Consider the following 15733-nt stretch of genomic DNA (forward strand, 5'->3'; position numbering starts at 1 on the left):
CACGGATCGGTGTTTATCTAGATACGTCAGCCATCTTAAGTGTCTATATCTATTGTACGATGAGGTTAAAACTGTACTATCAGTTTTGGGACGATCAACTATAAACAACGAACTCTCTTCGGGTGAAAAGCCCGAAGACGACGAATTGTTCATCGTTCGCTGAACTAATTCGAGACATCGATGAGCGTTATACTTGTTGGACCAGAGATTCGGATCAGCTTCACACGAACACACGATTGGAATCGCTTATTACGAGCATTAGGACTAAAACGCGATGAATGATCATCGATCGTTTGTATTAGTCGTCGCGTGAACGCCACCGTGCGATGCGAATACAATAGAAAATACATAGAAAACGTTTCACCTCTTGACTACCGTGAAAAATAGAACTGTCGAATCCCATTAGACCTTGAACCAACGCGCGGCAATTCTGAAAGTATTCTGGTCACTTTCGATCAAACAATTCACGCTACTGTGAATTAAATGAGTAATATAGTCATCGCAAAATACATCTTCTACTCTGTTAAATCAAAGCCTGAATACTCTGGAAATTAAGATTGTGGAGATTGAGCTTATTTCTTCGGAATTTTTAACGTCCAATATGGTTTCATAAACTCAACTCAAAGGAAATGATCATGGACATATTTAAAACAATTCGAAATCTCTTCTCGATCTTTCCAATATGTTTCACGTCTTCTGGTTTTCTCAATAGTCACTCAACGTTTCGATATTCCCCATAAATATACTCTCCGGTCACTGACCGTCGTTAAAGTACCCCACACAACACTGAACTTCCGCAGTGGCAAACCACGATCAATTCCTGGAAAAAGTCAATGACACAGACAACCGACAAGAGTGCAACAATCATCACAGTCGCATAGCAATCAAACGAAGCCATTTCAGTGCCAACCAATCTAATTATTCTAACAGTCAAAGCCTGTACTTAACGTTAACGTCTCGAGTTCCTGTGATTCATCTTGTACAAAATAATCCCTGTCTCACAATTTACTTAACTATGTGTTAATTCTATTCCCGTGGAACGGAGTTTACGCAACCGTGACGTTTAATCAAAAAACTGTGGTGCTTATGTCGAAGTGTCCACGCCTGTATGGAACTTAAGTAATAGGATAGGTAAAATAGTAAAACTTTAGAGTTAAACTTTCCCTTACGGGACCACAAATTTTGATCTTTTTGAAATATAATCCTGTAAACTTTGATGAGAAAATGCCAAAAATCCAAGTTTTATCGTTAGGATTTTAAGCACTTTTGTTAGATTTGCAAGCGTACTCTCCACCCATCCACACGAACCTAATCCCGACCAACTTCTCGCGGCTCCGCTCACTGAATGATGCCTGAGCACATACCAACATGGCGGCGTCCATATCTGTCAAAAACGCTTGAAATCGTTGAACTTTAAACACGCATGACGTTTGAATCAGCGAATTCCTAACGTTGAAACTTGGATTTTTGGCATTTCCTCGACAAAATCTACGGGACTATATTTAAAAAAGACCAAAATTTGTGATCCCGTAAGGAAAAGTTTAGCCAAACTTTAGTGCAGGTCCCGTTCAGTTGTCGCCCTTGCAGGCAGAGAATTTGGTTCCCCGGTCATAAGCGACGTGACGGGCAACGAACCACGCCTCCTTTCGATGGTTCATCCTATGATAGTATTTTTCCCGCTGACGTCACATTGCCCTCAGCTATGTCCGCCACAAGGCTTGCTGAAGGGGACCGATTTAGTGCGACGGTCGTATCGGTCGGTTTTAGTCTCGCAACGGACAAAAAGGACGGCGAACCGGGTTTATTCGCGTTCGATCAACGAAACCTTCGACGCAGTTTTCGTCGTCACTTCACGTTCTTCATCATCTTTAGGGGATCGCGCATGTACCGAGCGAAAACTTCTTTCTTAAACGTTTCGAAATGCTTCCTGTTGGCACTGTTCTGTCGCTCGCGCCAAGCTGGTCTGGTCTTCCTGGTCTGTAGGCCCCAGTGGCCCGTGAAAACTGGCGAAAGCACCTTAAACTGGTAACCGGCCACATACATCTCGTAGACCTGCACAGAAAATCGTTTTTGTTTTTTTATAACGTTAGTTTCATAATCAGTCTCATTGTGGTCTAACCTCCTCATTCCCTCATAAAAAAGTTGTAAAATACAAGTTTTAGTATTTTCTCTACAATTCCGACCAATATGCGATTTTTTCATCATTTTTTCCACGCCATGTAGTGGCACAATTGTTCTAACTTCTGAAAAAAACCAGGTCGTATGATCCAATATTACAAAAGTTATTGTCTTTTCAAGAGTATCCGAATATTAATAAGAGTCATTGTATATACCGTGAGAGCTGCATTCTTCGATCATTCATAACTTCGTTATTCTTGCGAATTTAAACAAATTCTTCTGTAAACATATTTTACGACAGTACAAAATTTGTATGATTCAAATGACAATGTTATAAATGTTTAAAATTACTGGGGCCTGTCGATCCCCACGTGACCAGTCAAAAGTCAATCAAAACTCTATTTAGGAAAAATATAATTAATAACGATTTCTCAGATCAACGACAAAACACGCGGTTGGCAACACGCTTCTACACGCGAAGCGGAAAGGGAACTAACAAAGAGACAAAGGAACAGCCCAGCAGCGACACACACACACCATGCACGCCAACAGCGTCATTCAATAACCAATCATACCAAAGAATCCATCGTTCAATCAATCACACAACACGGATCATTCAATCCATCAATCATACAATACAGATCACTCAGTCAACCGATCATACGGAAAAATCGCAATATTCAATAGCTAGGTAACATAGTTTCATATTAGGTTGATGCAACAGTAATTGCCGTTTTCATGAGTTTAAGTTTCAGCGATTTTAATGAAGCGACGTTTTTATCTCATTACATTCGTATAAGTGCAGTGTTTACTCGATATATGTCCAAAGCACGGGTCTAGCCACGGACATCCATCGGCCAGAAGATATTATTCTTTGATCCACGCGACCTTTATCATCCGACCTTATCATCCTTTATCATCCTTTAATTCCGCGACGTTTATCATCCAGTACTTGGCGACATATATCGAGAAATCACTGTACATCGGTGAAAAGTACGAAGCGTCATCTATCGATTTGTGTTCTGTCTTCTGTCGTAATTGTTTATTATTCTGTTATGTTTGCTGTAAAAGTGAAAACGGAGAAAAAACCAATTCGTGCTATCTTGTTATACGAGTTCAAATTAGGATTGATATTTGATATTATATGATATGTTGCATAGTTTTAGATCAACTCTGAAGTTGAATAATCGAAGTTATGATTAGAAGAAAGTTTTGAACAATTAACGTAGGGAAAGGTAGGTTACAATTTTACTGTAGAATTTAAAAAATTATTCGACCGGATCGTTGCATGCGTACAGGGTGTAAAGAAATGTTTGGTCTTGGCTGCCACAGTACTCTACATTTTCGGATCGATGAAGATCTGTCAAAGAAAGTTCTGGCAAAATTGTCCTTAACCTTGAATTTCAAGGTTAAATTTCTTTTTATTGCCCTTTTTTGGTTGTTCCCGTATGACGCGTAGAATACAATGGAAATAAAATAAAAATGAAGCTTGACCTTGAAATTCAAGGTCAAGGACAATTTTGCGGCAATTTTTTTACCGATCATCGTCGATCCGAAGATGTAGAATACGCCTATGGCAGCCAAGACCAAGCATTTCTTTACACCCTGTACATATGTATTCTGTTTCAAACTAATGCAGAAGACACGAATTCCTTGCATCGTTCAAACGCCATATCCAACATATGGATGCACAACACCGTTACAAATAATTTTTCCCTTTGCCGCCTACATGCGAATACCATGAGTATGGGTAAAAGTCCCGTAGAAGGAATATTCTTTACACCGTATAGCTGACATTCTGGAACTGTTTTGCAAATCGTTGAAGCGAAAAATATCAGTGTAAAGGAGTACAACACAACAATATTTCTGACAGAATAAATATGATTGAGGCAGATTCAATGGAAGCATACATTTATTGCAGCGATGCGGCGAAAGTGTTCAGAATAGGGAATATAAAAGGTTTCTATAACAACGACAACGATCTTTTATTGTGCCCTTAAACGAATCCCGACTAGTATCCTGACACACAGTTTGTCGCTAAAGTATTCGGCCAACAGCAGTGTTACGCGAATTTCGTATAGAATTATCAGTTTGTGAATTAAACAGAGCATCTATCAACCTCTATGTTTCATGAGGTCAGTTTATTTCGTATATTGGGTCATGCCAAGTCCATCACTTTTTGACGCAACCGTCGACGATTTTGTTGTAAATGAAATATGTTGTGGTCCATGTGAAATTAGGTGGAGTTTAAGTCATCATTTTGCCGGTTTAGAATTTGTTTAAAAATTACAAGCCTTCGAAGTTTGCAATTTTTGCCCATTTCGGCGAAAATGAGCTTCCCTTACGAATTTTTATCTCGGGAACTGTTTGTCCGATTGAGTTAAAAATTTTGTTGCTTTATTCAGGAAAGATTGGGCCATTGTAACATAATTTTTGCAGATCCATGCGATTCACTTCGTACTAAAGGTGACTACCTATTACATACAGCCACTCACATGTTTGATGACACGCAATCTAACTCAGAATAACTCTTTAATGAATGGTCCAAACGACTTCAGTGTTTCTGCCAAGCTAGATGGGTTAGTTTACTAGATGGTATGCAATGAAAATTTTGGAAAAATTGTGTTTGGAAGCCAAAATATGATATGCAAGAAGGCATAAGAAGAGATTGTTCTGTGACAGATTGACATGAAATTGGTCACAGGGTGAGATCACAATTACTGTGCCAATATTAACAATTCTTAGTTATAAAGATTAGTATTAACTGATTTCAGTGAAAAAAGTTTACGTTCCGGGCCGAAACGTTTCTGTTCTTTAAGAGCAAATTCGCAAGAATAAGGTAGATTTTCAGCACGTCAAGATATCCTAACCCCTTAAACCGTCCAGTTCCGTCAGCCCTGTCCCGCGTTAAAGTTTAATGCGCTCTGATATCCTGCGTCGCAGGGACGGTAAAAATTGCTCGGGCGTTTCGCGTTTTCCGTCTGGCAAATAGAACACGAGATAATGTCCCTTAAAAAATTTGTAGAGAAATTATTTTTCTCGGCGCGACGGCCGTTTTGCAGCCGGTTCCTTCGTGAAATTGAAAAAGTGCTTCGTCCAAAGTGATGGCGCGCGCGCGGCTCACGTGCTCCTCTGAAAAACGTCTCGACGAAAAAGTTCGCGAAATTATATTTCTAGACGCGGTCCCCTTATTCGTATAAGTTTTTTGCTGTAGCCGCGACGAAGTTTCGTCTCGGAGCGTCTCGTAGGTATCCCGCGGATAGTGACATTTCCACGGGAAACACCGTGTTTCCGACGTTACGGCGGTTAGACGCCGAGAAGGAAGAGCACACGCCTGGCAATCTCGCTCTTTGGTCCGCCGGATGAGACAGGTCAGACAGTCCTAACAGACGGAACACAGTCTTGCTGTTCTACACTCCGAATATGTCTTCGTGAATAATCGTACGTAACAATGGCGAGCCGCAGACTGCAGTCGCGCGCGGATCTGCCAGATGCGTTCCGATTACCAGCCGAAAATGGAGGAGCAATTGAGGCGACGAATTATACCGAACTACGCAAATCCACTTTCTCACGCTGACTGAGTTATTAGAACAGCCATGTAAAATATTATTTCAAATAATGGACAGGGGCTAAGCGACCCAATTACTGTGCCTACATTAATTATATTTATTTTTGAAGCATGATGGTTATTAAAAAGGAGATATACAGTAAGAAGCAAAACTGAACACACATACGACATTTTAACAAAAATAATTTTTTATTCAATATTTGTATGTAGAATACAAAAAAAAAACAAAATACTTGGTATTATCTACAATCTTTTGGCTTTTCAAAACAAACTTAACATTTGTGATATTATTATTATTTCGCTTCATACAATTTTTTTTTTCGTGTAGTCGGTTTTGCACCGCACTAAGATTCTCGGGATTAGAAACTGTAAACACAGATTTTGTAAACAATTTGGTAATCCATCACGGTCAATGCCACGACCAGGAGTGCTGTAATTATTAGTTTATCGTTGGTCATGCGTCAACACGCATCAATATAACATCATGAAGCCATTATCTAAAGATATGAAGAATAATATCATTTTCCAATTAAAATCGGGTTTATCAACGCGAGTAATTGCTAGAAAATTTGTCGTCGGTCAGGGAGTTGCACACAAGATACGGACAAAATACTGTAGTAAAGTCCCTGCATCTTTTGGAGGCCGTGATGTTGAAAAGAAAATTAGTAGGTGGACGGCTCGAAGGGCATTAAAAGAAGCCAATTTTACAGCAATTGAGAAGAAACAAAAAACCTGCTCTATCAAAAAAGAATGTCAAGGGCCGTCTGAGTTTTGCAAGAAAATATTTAAGCTGGAATATAGAGCAATGGAAAAAAGTAATTTTTTCCGACGAATCTAAAATCAATCGAATTTCATCGGATGGACGTTCTTGGTGTTGGAAGAAGCAAGGCGAACCTCTTTTACAGCGTCATGTGGAGCAAACAATAAAATTTGGTGGTGGTTCACTTATGGTGTGGGGGTGAATTACGGCGTACGGTGTAGGTTCACTACATCGAATAGAAGGTACGGTGAACCAGTATACATATAAGGATATCTTACAAAAAAATTTACTGGAAACAATTGAAAATATGCCGGTACCAGAGTGTGATGTCGTATTCCAACATGACAACGCTCCTGGGCATTGTTGTTAAGAGCGTAAAGAATTGGCTGCAAACTCAACCATTTCAAACCATGGAATGGCCTGCTCAAAGTCCAGACATAAACCCGATTGAAAATGTCTGGGCATACTTAAAAATGAAGTTACAGAATAAATATAGTGCTCCCCCAACAACGATAACTGATTTGTGGCAAAGAGTGCAGGAACAGTGGTATTCTATTACACCAGAATATTGCGAAAATGTAGTATTAAGTATGCCTAAACGTATTCAGGCAATTACCAAGGTTAAAGGTTCATGGACGAAATATTAAGTGTACGAAAATCTGAAATGTTTAGTCAAAATTAGTTGCGGTGCAAAACCGACTACACGAAAGAAAATTGTATGAAGCGAAATAATAATAATATCACAAATGTTCAGTTTGTTTTGAAAAGCCAAAAGATTGTAGACAATACCAAGTATTTTGTTTCTTTTGTATTCTACATGCAAATATTGAATAAAAAATTATTTTTGTTAAAATGTCGTATGTGTGTTCAGTTTTGCTCCTTACTGTATACAGTGAAGAGTAAAACTGAATCCACACTATTTGAATCAGCATAACTTTTTTCAAAATTAGATCAAATGACTTGAGTGTTTTTGAGAAGTTAAAAGGATTAGTTTATTAGACGAGGTATAAAAAATTAATAAAAAAATTTGAATTGGGCGGAATCGCGAAAGAAACAGTCAAAGGTCTTTTTTACACCTCTTTATCTAAGCCATTATTAAAAATTTTAAAAATGTGTTTTATTCACTCGGATAAATTATATCCATGCTGAAAATTTCACCGACATTGGTTAATGCGTTTACCTTTTTCAACTTATAATCGCAATTTTAATCGTTTATAACTCGTAAACGAATTATCCAACATTTGTGAAATTTTCAGCATGGATATAATTTATTCGAGTGAATAAACCACACGTTTTAAATTTTCAATACAAACTCAGATAAAGAAGTTGGAAAAATCAATTTTTACTATTTCTTTCGCGATTCTGACTAACTCAAATTCTTTTTTCAAAAATTGTTTTCGCCTCGTTTAATAAACTAATCCTTCTAACTTCTCAATTACATTCAAGTCAATTGATCTAATTTTTAAAAAGTTATGATGTTTCAAATAGTGTGGACTCAGTTTTGCTCTTCAGTGTAACATACACAGGGTGCACCATATAAATGGGAACGGAAGTAAATTAACTATTTCAAGGAGCAAATGTAACGGTAAACAAAAAATTTTTTAGGTCTTCTTTTTAATAAGATTTCAAGGTCATCGATGTTCTTTTTTCTAAATGAGACAGTATATTATTTTTTACGATAGTATGATAGACAATAAAAAACTAAGTTCGGTGGAAACTATCCTTTTGACCTTGACATGACCTTGCATAAAAATAATCATGTTAGAGCGAGAAATATGTACAGAATCAAACTTTATTACAATCAAAACATAGTCTAGTCTCGAATATAATTTCTATCACTTTCTATACGTTTACTTCGTTCCACAATTAACTAATGAATCCCCTCTCATGGGGAGGTTGTTTTATCTTTTTTTACATGATAATTTCAATCGGATGAGTTTGAAGAATGAGTCCAAAGAAATTCTCCAGTTATTTGAATATACTGTTCTGTTATTTTCGTCAAATGTGACCACCCAATTTTTCCCAATTTATGCGCGCAATTAGAAATGAATCGTTAAAGGATGCCGAGTTATTTAGCTAGCTTCTTTTGTGTTTGATAATGCTGCGTGTCACATTAGGCTGGTCCATAAGCATACGAAAATTTAAATTATAACAAAGTACAAATACCTCGAACAATTATTTGCGAAAGATCTCAATCTCGAAACTTATTTTTCTGTCTTAAAGCTTCTACTTCCACAGCGAGTAGAACAAGAAAAATTCCGAGCTAATTGAACGTCAAACATATGTAACGTAATACTGTTCGTTGAATGGAACTATTCGTGCAAACTGTTTCCTTCCCCGCTGGCTCTGTAGTGGCTAGTTAGAAGCAGGGAACAAACAATGGCGGAGGAAACGGAATCTTGCTAAGCTCTAAAGCTAATATTATAGCAGATTAGCTTGAAGATTTAAGACCTTTTACACTGAAAATCTACGAATAAGCACTGATTCTCCCTGAACCTATGTTTTCTGATTTGAATAGTGCGCCCCCTGCTATCATAAATAATATACAGGGTGTTCCAATAATTACGATACACCTAGAAATATAGTAATTTTTCAAAAACTGTGTCAAAAATATTTAACAACATTTATTCGTACAAAGTCTAACGTAGTTGTCTGAGAAGATAGTTGAATAGCAAGAACACTGTTTCCTCGCTATATGTCCAAAACACGGGTCTAGCCAGAGACATATATCGTCCAGGATAGGTCTGGGACTTTTATCGGCTAGACATTTGAGACATATATAGAGTAAACACCGTATTCGTAATTAACCGTTCGAGTCCCACGGGTCTTATTCCAATAAAAATTGCTAAACGGCGCATTCGTTCTGCTTTCAAAATGTTGTACAGTGCGATAGCGTTTCTTTAGTTAATTAATCGAGGATCTTAAATAAGCTACGGAACTTTGGGCTCCACGCGTACACTGTCTATACCTTACATAGTATAGCAACATCGTTAAACACAAAAAAGAGTGGTCAAAGTCACTGCACTAAAATAGAAAAATATTTATGAAAAGAAGCGTCGACAACAGATAATGATTTGGAAAAGAGGTAATCAAATATTTCATCAAACCATAGTTATTCACGGGAATGATCGTAATTAATGCAGAGAAGCGCTGCCTCTGTTTTCGCGGAAACACAGCTGTGACGCTTATGACAGCATCAAAAGGAACTGATAGACGGTGTGTAATCTTCGGTACCCTATTTCGGAAACGTACCACTGAATAATTATTCAAACGCAACAACGGAGTGACAGGCTACGACAACGTCTGTTCCATTCAGATGGTATCTCTGATAGGTGTCGCGTTAATTATGCATACAACTTCTAACACTATGATAATCACCGTGTTAACCGTATTTATCACAATCACTTTTTCCACGTTTTATCATTGCAGCATTCATTCGTGTTGGAAAATCGATAATCTCCACAACGCTGTTAGTCGCAATATTCTTAAAAATGGTGAAAATTTCCGCCTTTTATCGCACGTCACTTTATCAGTTTCCTTACATTTTGAGTAAACGTTTAAATGAATTTATGTTATGAATCAAATTTTAAGAAGAAATATAAAACTGGGGGTGAAATTACCACCCCTTTCTCTGCTATGACACAATTAAGTGAAAGAAGATACGAAAAGATAATTAAGTGAAGATCGAGTTATACTCATCAGTACAGTTGCCGAATCAGGGGCCCAGACAGAGCTTGATTACCCTGTAGTTAGGCTAGATAGTAGGACAGGGGGGAGCATAGCTCCCCCCCCCCGTGATAGGACGACACCCCCGGCTTAGTTTCCCGGTATGGGGGGGTGTCGGTCCGTCCCTCCCCAATAGGTGATGGGGATCCGTGGGAGGTTTTGGGTAAGAAGGGTCGGGGCGCGCCTCCGACGGCCCTTCCTTCCGGTGACCTCCGGTCCCTTCTTCTTGCCTCGGCCGGGGCTGGTTCCTTCGGGATACCGGCTCTGAGCGGGGCACGAAGACTCAGGGAGCTGTGGGTGGACCGAGCTGGGGTACCTCCACCCGGGGTCTTATAGTGTAAGCAATAGGGGAGGCTAACCCCCTCCCCCGGGGTGTGATGTTAGCTGGGAGGTGTCCTGTTGAGTACTCGCGTGATCCAGGCACCTCCCCCTTTAGCTTAGGTGGGCGTGGGTTTTTTAGTGGGTAGCCTTTGGGGATTTTCCCCAGGGGTAGTCCCACATAACCCCGGCTTGCCCCAGGGAGCCGGGGTATGGGAAAGCATTTTTCCCACGGAAAAAAAGGCTAGATAGCAGGATCGGGGGCCGCGAAGTGTCGCGAGCTGAGGCTTAGGACGCCCGACCGAGCGGTCCTTCGGGAAGAGTAGGAGGGCGACGAATTGTTTTCTCCCGTTAGTTCAGGGAAGACACCGTGGTGGAGCTAGTAGGTATACCACTTTGGGGAGGAGTCCCACATTTCCCTGTCTCTTCCCCTAGGAAGGGCGTGGAATCCGTAATGCGATTACCACAACGTAAAGAAAAAGGCTAGATAGTAGGGTAATGAAACTCTGTCAGGGCCCTTGACACTGATGAGTATAACTCGACCCTTATGCTCATCAGTATCAGGGGCCGTGACAGAGTTTGGTTACCCTGTTTTTGTATCTAGCCTACTACAGGGTAACCATACTCTGGGCCCCTGACTCGGCAACGGCACTGATGAGTATAAAGAGACCCACTGATATAACTCGACCCGTGTACCTCGAGTTGAGGTAAAATTGAACAATTTCTGAAAGGTGATAACAAACTCTAATGACGAATTAACTCGTCAGCCCCAGTTAAAAGGCTAAAAGAAAGGTTCCAATTTGAAGGATGTTTGAACAATTACGTGAGCCATTATCAAGTGAGAACCATTTGTGCGCTGTCTGTTGTCCTGCGAGCGCGGAACACGCACGCCGCGCCGCGCCGGTCGCGTTGAATTATGCCCGGATACCTCCTGGACGTAGGCACTTGCCTCGTTGATTACTAAAACTGAATTGTTCGCGTAATGTGCATTACACACGATTATTCGTCTTAATTAGTCAGTGGACGAGAATTAATTTCCTTTAGAGCGTGTCCCGCGGGTCGCATTCTTGCGAACAGGGTGTAAAGCATTCCTGTCTCTTGCGACGGAGGCCCCTCGCAGGACACCAGTTTGCCAGGAGTTTCGAGAGAACACAGATTGCATTAAACAGCATAACAAGTTGACGTATCTTACTAATTAGCAGGCACGGACACTTTGCTTTTCTGAAGAATCCTGCTTCCCCTCCGACGGGCTCGTCTCTAACGATTAAACCCGAACAAACGGTTCCGCGGCGAAACAGCGGACTTTCACGCCAATCATTAACACGTTCGCAGCAACCACGAAGATTCACCAGAATTGGGCTGATCTACAAGGTATGCTCAGAAAGCGCGGGGACATTGCGTGTGAAACGCGATACATGATACTTTAGGATCTAGGCTTTGAAAAAGAGATTATCTAATGTGCAAACAATGAATCCACTAAACGGCCTCTCTATGCTCTTTGTTGAGTTAAATTGTCGCTTTTATACTGGATCGATGTCGTGTGTCGTTTAATCGTGATGGATTTCAACGGCCAACGAGCGTCCGTCTGTAACAGGCTTGAAAACGTGGCACGGAAACATTGTCAATGAATTTATCTTTTGGAACTACTGTTGGCTAAACTTTACCTTAGGAAACCACAAATTTGGGACGATATATATAAGTAATCCCGTTGATTTTGACGAGATAAGGTTTAAAATGCAAGTTTTAACGTTAGGAATTCACTGGTTCAAACGTTCTGCATGTTTAAAATTGAGCGATCAAACGTTTCTGACAGGTAAGGACGTCGCCATGTTGATATGTGCACAGACATCGGCCAATGAGCGGAGTCACGAGAAGGTTGGTCGGGATTAGGTTTGTTTGAGGGGTGGAGAAGTCCCGACTACGCTTGCAAATCTGCGTCATCCACATCACCGCGTGCTTGTAGTGCCATCTAACGGCTCTGCTCATTAGGCGACGCGCGAGTACATACCGACATGGCGGCGCCCTTACCTGTCAAAAACGCTTGAAATCGGGCAACATTAAACACGCATAACTTTTGAATCAATGAATTCCTAACGTTAAAACTTGGATTTTTGGAATCTTCTCGTCAAAATCTACATAGTTATGTAAAAGAAGTTCACAATTTGTGGGCCCCTAAGTTAAAGTTCAACCCAAATTACCTCACACAAGAAATCGTAGAACTTTTTTGTTCTAAAAGGGAAAACTTTTACGGACCGTAGAAGCTTCCTTCGCCCCGTGATTTTCCAAATTAAGCAAACAAGTAATTCGTATTTTCGGCTGGCTGTAACGGGCCCGACAACGCCCGTTCGTAGCATCTGAAATTGCGGTTACCAACCGCTGCAACTTTTCCAAAGCAAACGGAACCATCCGAGAAATTTAACTCGACCACGGCCGCGCTCTCCGCGGCGTGGCGGCGGTTCCGCTTGAAACGATATCCGCGCGTTGTATTAATGTAAATTTACGAAATTTCTCCAAACGTGGCCGGCAATCGTTCTTTCGTGTGGTCACGGCGTGCGTACTCCATTCGGCTGTGCTTGTTTCCCCTATTTCCCCGCTACGAACAAGAATTCAAAGCGCTCTGCCGGTGGTATGTGTGTTCGCACTAATCATTAGCCGCCGTACACTCGCCCACGGAACAACGAATATTCTGTTTATTTATAGACACAGGTGTACCTGAGCATTGAATTTCGCGGGGAAGGTTATCAAGCGAAACGTTGGAGAATTATTTCTGTTCTAAAGGGAAAGGCGGATTACAGGAACGAAGGAATTTCGCTTTCGCGAACACCCGCTCCCAAAAATTGCGAATCCTCTCTGCCTTTCATTTGAGCAAACCCTATTCCTTACGAGTCCGTGGTCTGTAAGAGTCGATGGTCCGAAAAAACCGTGGCAAACTTATAATTTATTACAAATATAAACTTAATGACAAAATACAGCGTACGTTTGACGAGATGTTAACTAAACGTGAAAATTGTCATTTTTGAGAAAACAGAAAATATAAATGCATGCTGTAATGCTTGATGTGGCTATACACATTTGCGTTGAAGCATACCTTGACATGATACCTCGATTGTATTTTGATCGTAATTGTGGCAGGCAAAGTACAAGGGTAATATAACTGGACACCGGCTGGGAGGATTGTTTTACGTAGCGTGTACCTTGGGGAAATGCGTTCAGGTTAATTTCACGCTTCAGCATCGACAGTATACCAGCATCGGCACCGCGGACCATTACGATCCTGACATGCCACCCTGCCACCTACTACATTTTATTTGATCCCCGTTGCTCCTGGAGAATTCGCGTAATTAAATTTAACTGGGGGAAGGAGGGCTATATCCTCAACTGATCTATTATACGTCCTGAAGTAAACAGGATAATTAAGAATCGTTTTTACAACATTCTAGTTAGAAATATCTTCGTTGTTTCTCGTGATACGAGAAAATGTGTGTCAACCCCTTAAACTACTATTTATGTAGTGATGATAATGATTAGAGATTCTTCATCGTTCAGAATATCGTAGGAAACAAAAGAAAGTTTATATCCATTCTATGCCTATGTTTTATACAAAGGGCCATATATAGAATACAACAAAATAGAATTTTAATTCGGCATTTAAAAACGACATGAACTATTTCAGTACCTAATGAATTCACACAACCATCTTCCCAGGGTGATTAAGCGTGTGTAACCATACTTTTTCGAAAATCGCTTTGCTCGAGCTGTTCGAAATTCGCTGATGAATATGGCAAGGATATCCACGCATTAGGACCATACGTGACGATGCATCCGGGACGCCCAGTGAACTTCTGTAAACAGCATCGCATAATTTTTCCAGATAGCAGAGGTGCCACGTAAAACGCGCCCAACGCGCGCGGGATCCGCAAAGTAAATCTGATAATTGAGCTTTATGCGATCGCACGTCGGTATAAATCCTCGTGAATAAGGCGTCCCCGCGTAACGCGTCTCCGCTTATCTTACATTGTCGATAGTGTGACAGGATGTACATAGGTCCACTGGTGGTTAAAACGTCCGGTAACGAAGTAGTTGGTCCACGAAACCACTGCATTTCTACAAATTCGCCATCGAGGCTCGGAATCTCCGCTATGTTTTACTTTACGTCGGGATTCACAAACTCTTCTATAAAAATGGGTTAAACATTAACTTAGGGGACCACAAATTTTTGACTTTTTTATATGTAATCCTGTAGAGTTTGACGAGAGAATGCCAAAAATCGAAGTTTTAACGTTAGGAATCGACTGGTTCAAAAGTTATGCGCGTATAAAGTTGGCCGATTTCAAGCGTTCTTGACGGGTAAGGGCGCCGCCATGTCTAGTCATTGTGTATCCTGTTCAATTTGCACGCCCGTACACCAGTCGTATAGGAATGCCCTCTGTTCCGGCAAAAAGAACAACACAACGAAAACATTAACAGGTCTCATTGAAGCTCAATTTTCCGGTTGCAGACGTTTTCCACGCCCGGGAAATTCAAGGCAAACGATAAGCACCTCTATTGGGATCGCGTTAATTACAGGATATCAATACCAGGTACCACTTAATGAGGGATTTTATCTGGCTAATAAGCGGCAGCAACGGAGCGAAAGAAAGAAATATCGGGTAGAACGGTAAACGTTTCGTCTGGCAGTTCGGCTGCGAATCGGCGCGGCAGAACGAGCCTGGAAAACTTTTAATAGACCCTGTTAATCTTTTCAACGAAATTTAAGTCGTATTCGTCGCGCCGCCGCCGTGTCGGCCGATCCGTCGAAACAGCTTCGTGCTTCGCTCGCTTTCAATGAGGACTAGTTGAATCGCGCCCCGTTCGGATGATCGACCCTCGTTCTTGATTGACGACCTCGCGCCGCGGGGGGAGGGGTAATTGCTCAATCGACGAAGAAGAGGCTGGCTCAGGTGAAACCCGGCTATCTTCTTTTTCCTTTGACGCGATCCAGCCGGGCGTAGCTGGCCACGCTCGCGTGTCTCGGCATCCCGTTCGCGACGATGAGCGGAAGACGCGGCCGCGCAGCTTCGTTCCGCGCTGCGGAACCAATTCCGCTGCCGATCGAAACTCAATCTTCGAAATGAACGTCGGGAAAGGTCAATATTGAAACGAGTCACTTCGGAATTCATTGGGAACTCCGTTGCGCCTGTTGCCGGTGAAATATTTTCAAGAACATCCCATTTTGTTTGTCCCTCCTTATTGATCAGCCCGAG

General features: G+C 41.2%; 1 protein-coding gene across 1 annotated transcript in view; it reads right to left on the reverse strand.

Moving 5' to 3' along the window:
- Positions 1–1845: 1845 nt before the first annotated feature.
- Positions 1846–15733, reverse strand: part of LOC143353988 (beta-1,4-glucuronyltransferase 1) — a 43319-nt gene continuing 29431 nt past the window's right edge. The window contains exon 4 of the mRNA XM_076787638.1: positions 1846–2052. Coding sequence (XP_076643753.1) covers positions 1846–2052 — 207 coding nt within the window. The remainder of the gene's footprint in view (positions 2053–15733) is intronic.

This window comes from Halictus rubicundus, chromosome 5, assembly GCF_050948215.1.
Source record: "Halictus rubicundus isolate RS-2024b chromosome 5, iyHalRubi1_principal, whole genome shotgun sequence".
Classification (NCBI taxonomy): Eukaryota; Metazoa; Arthropoda; class Insecta; order Hymenoptera; family Halictidae; genus Halictus; species Halictus rubicundus.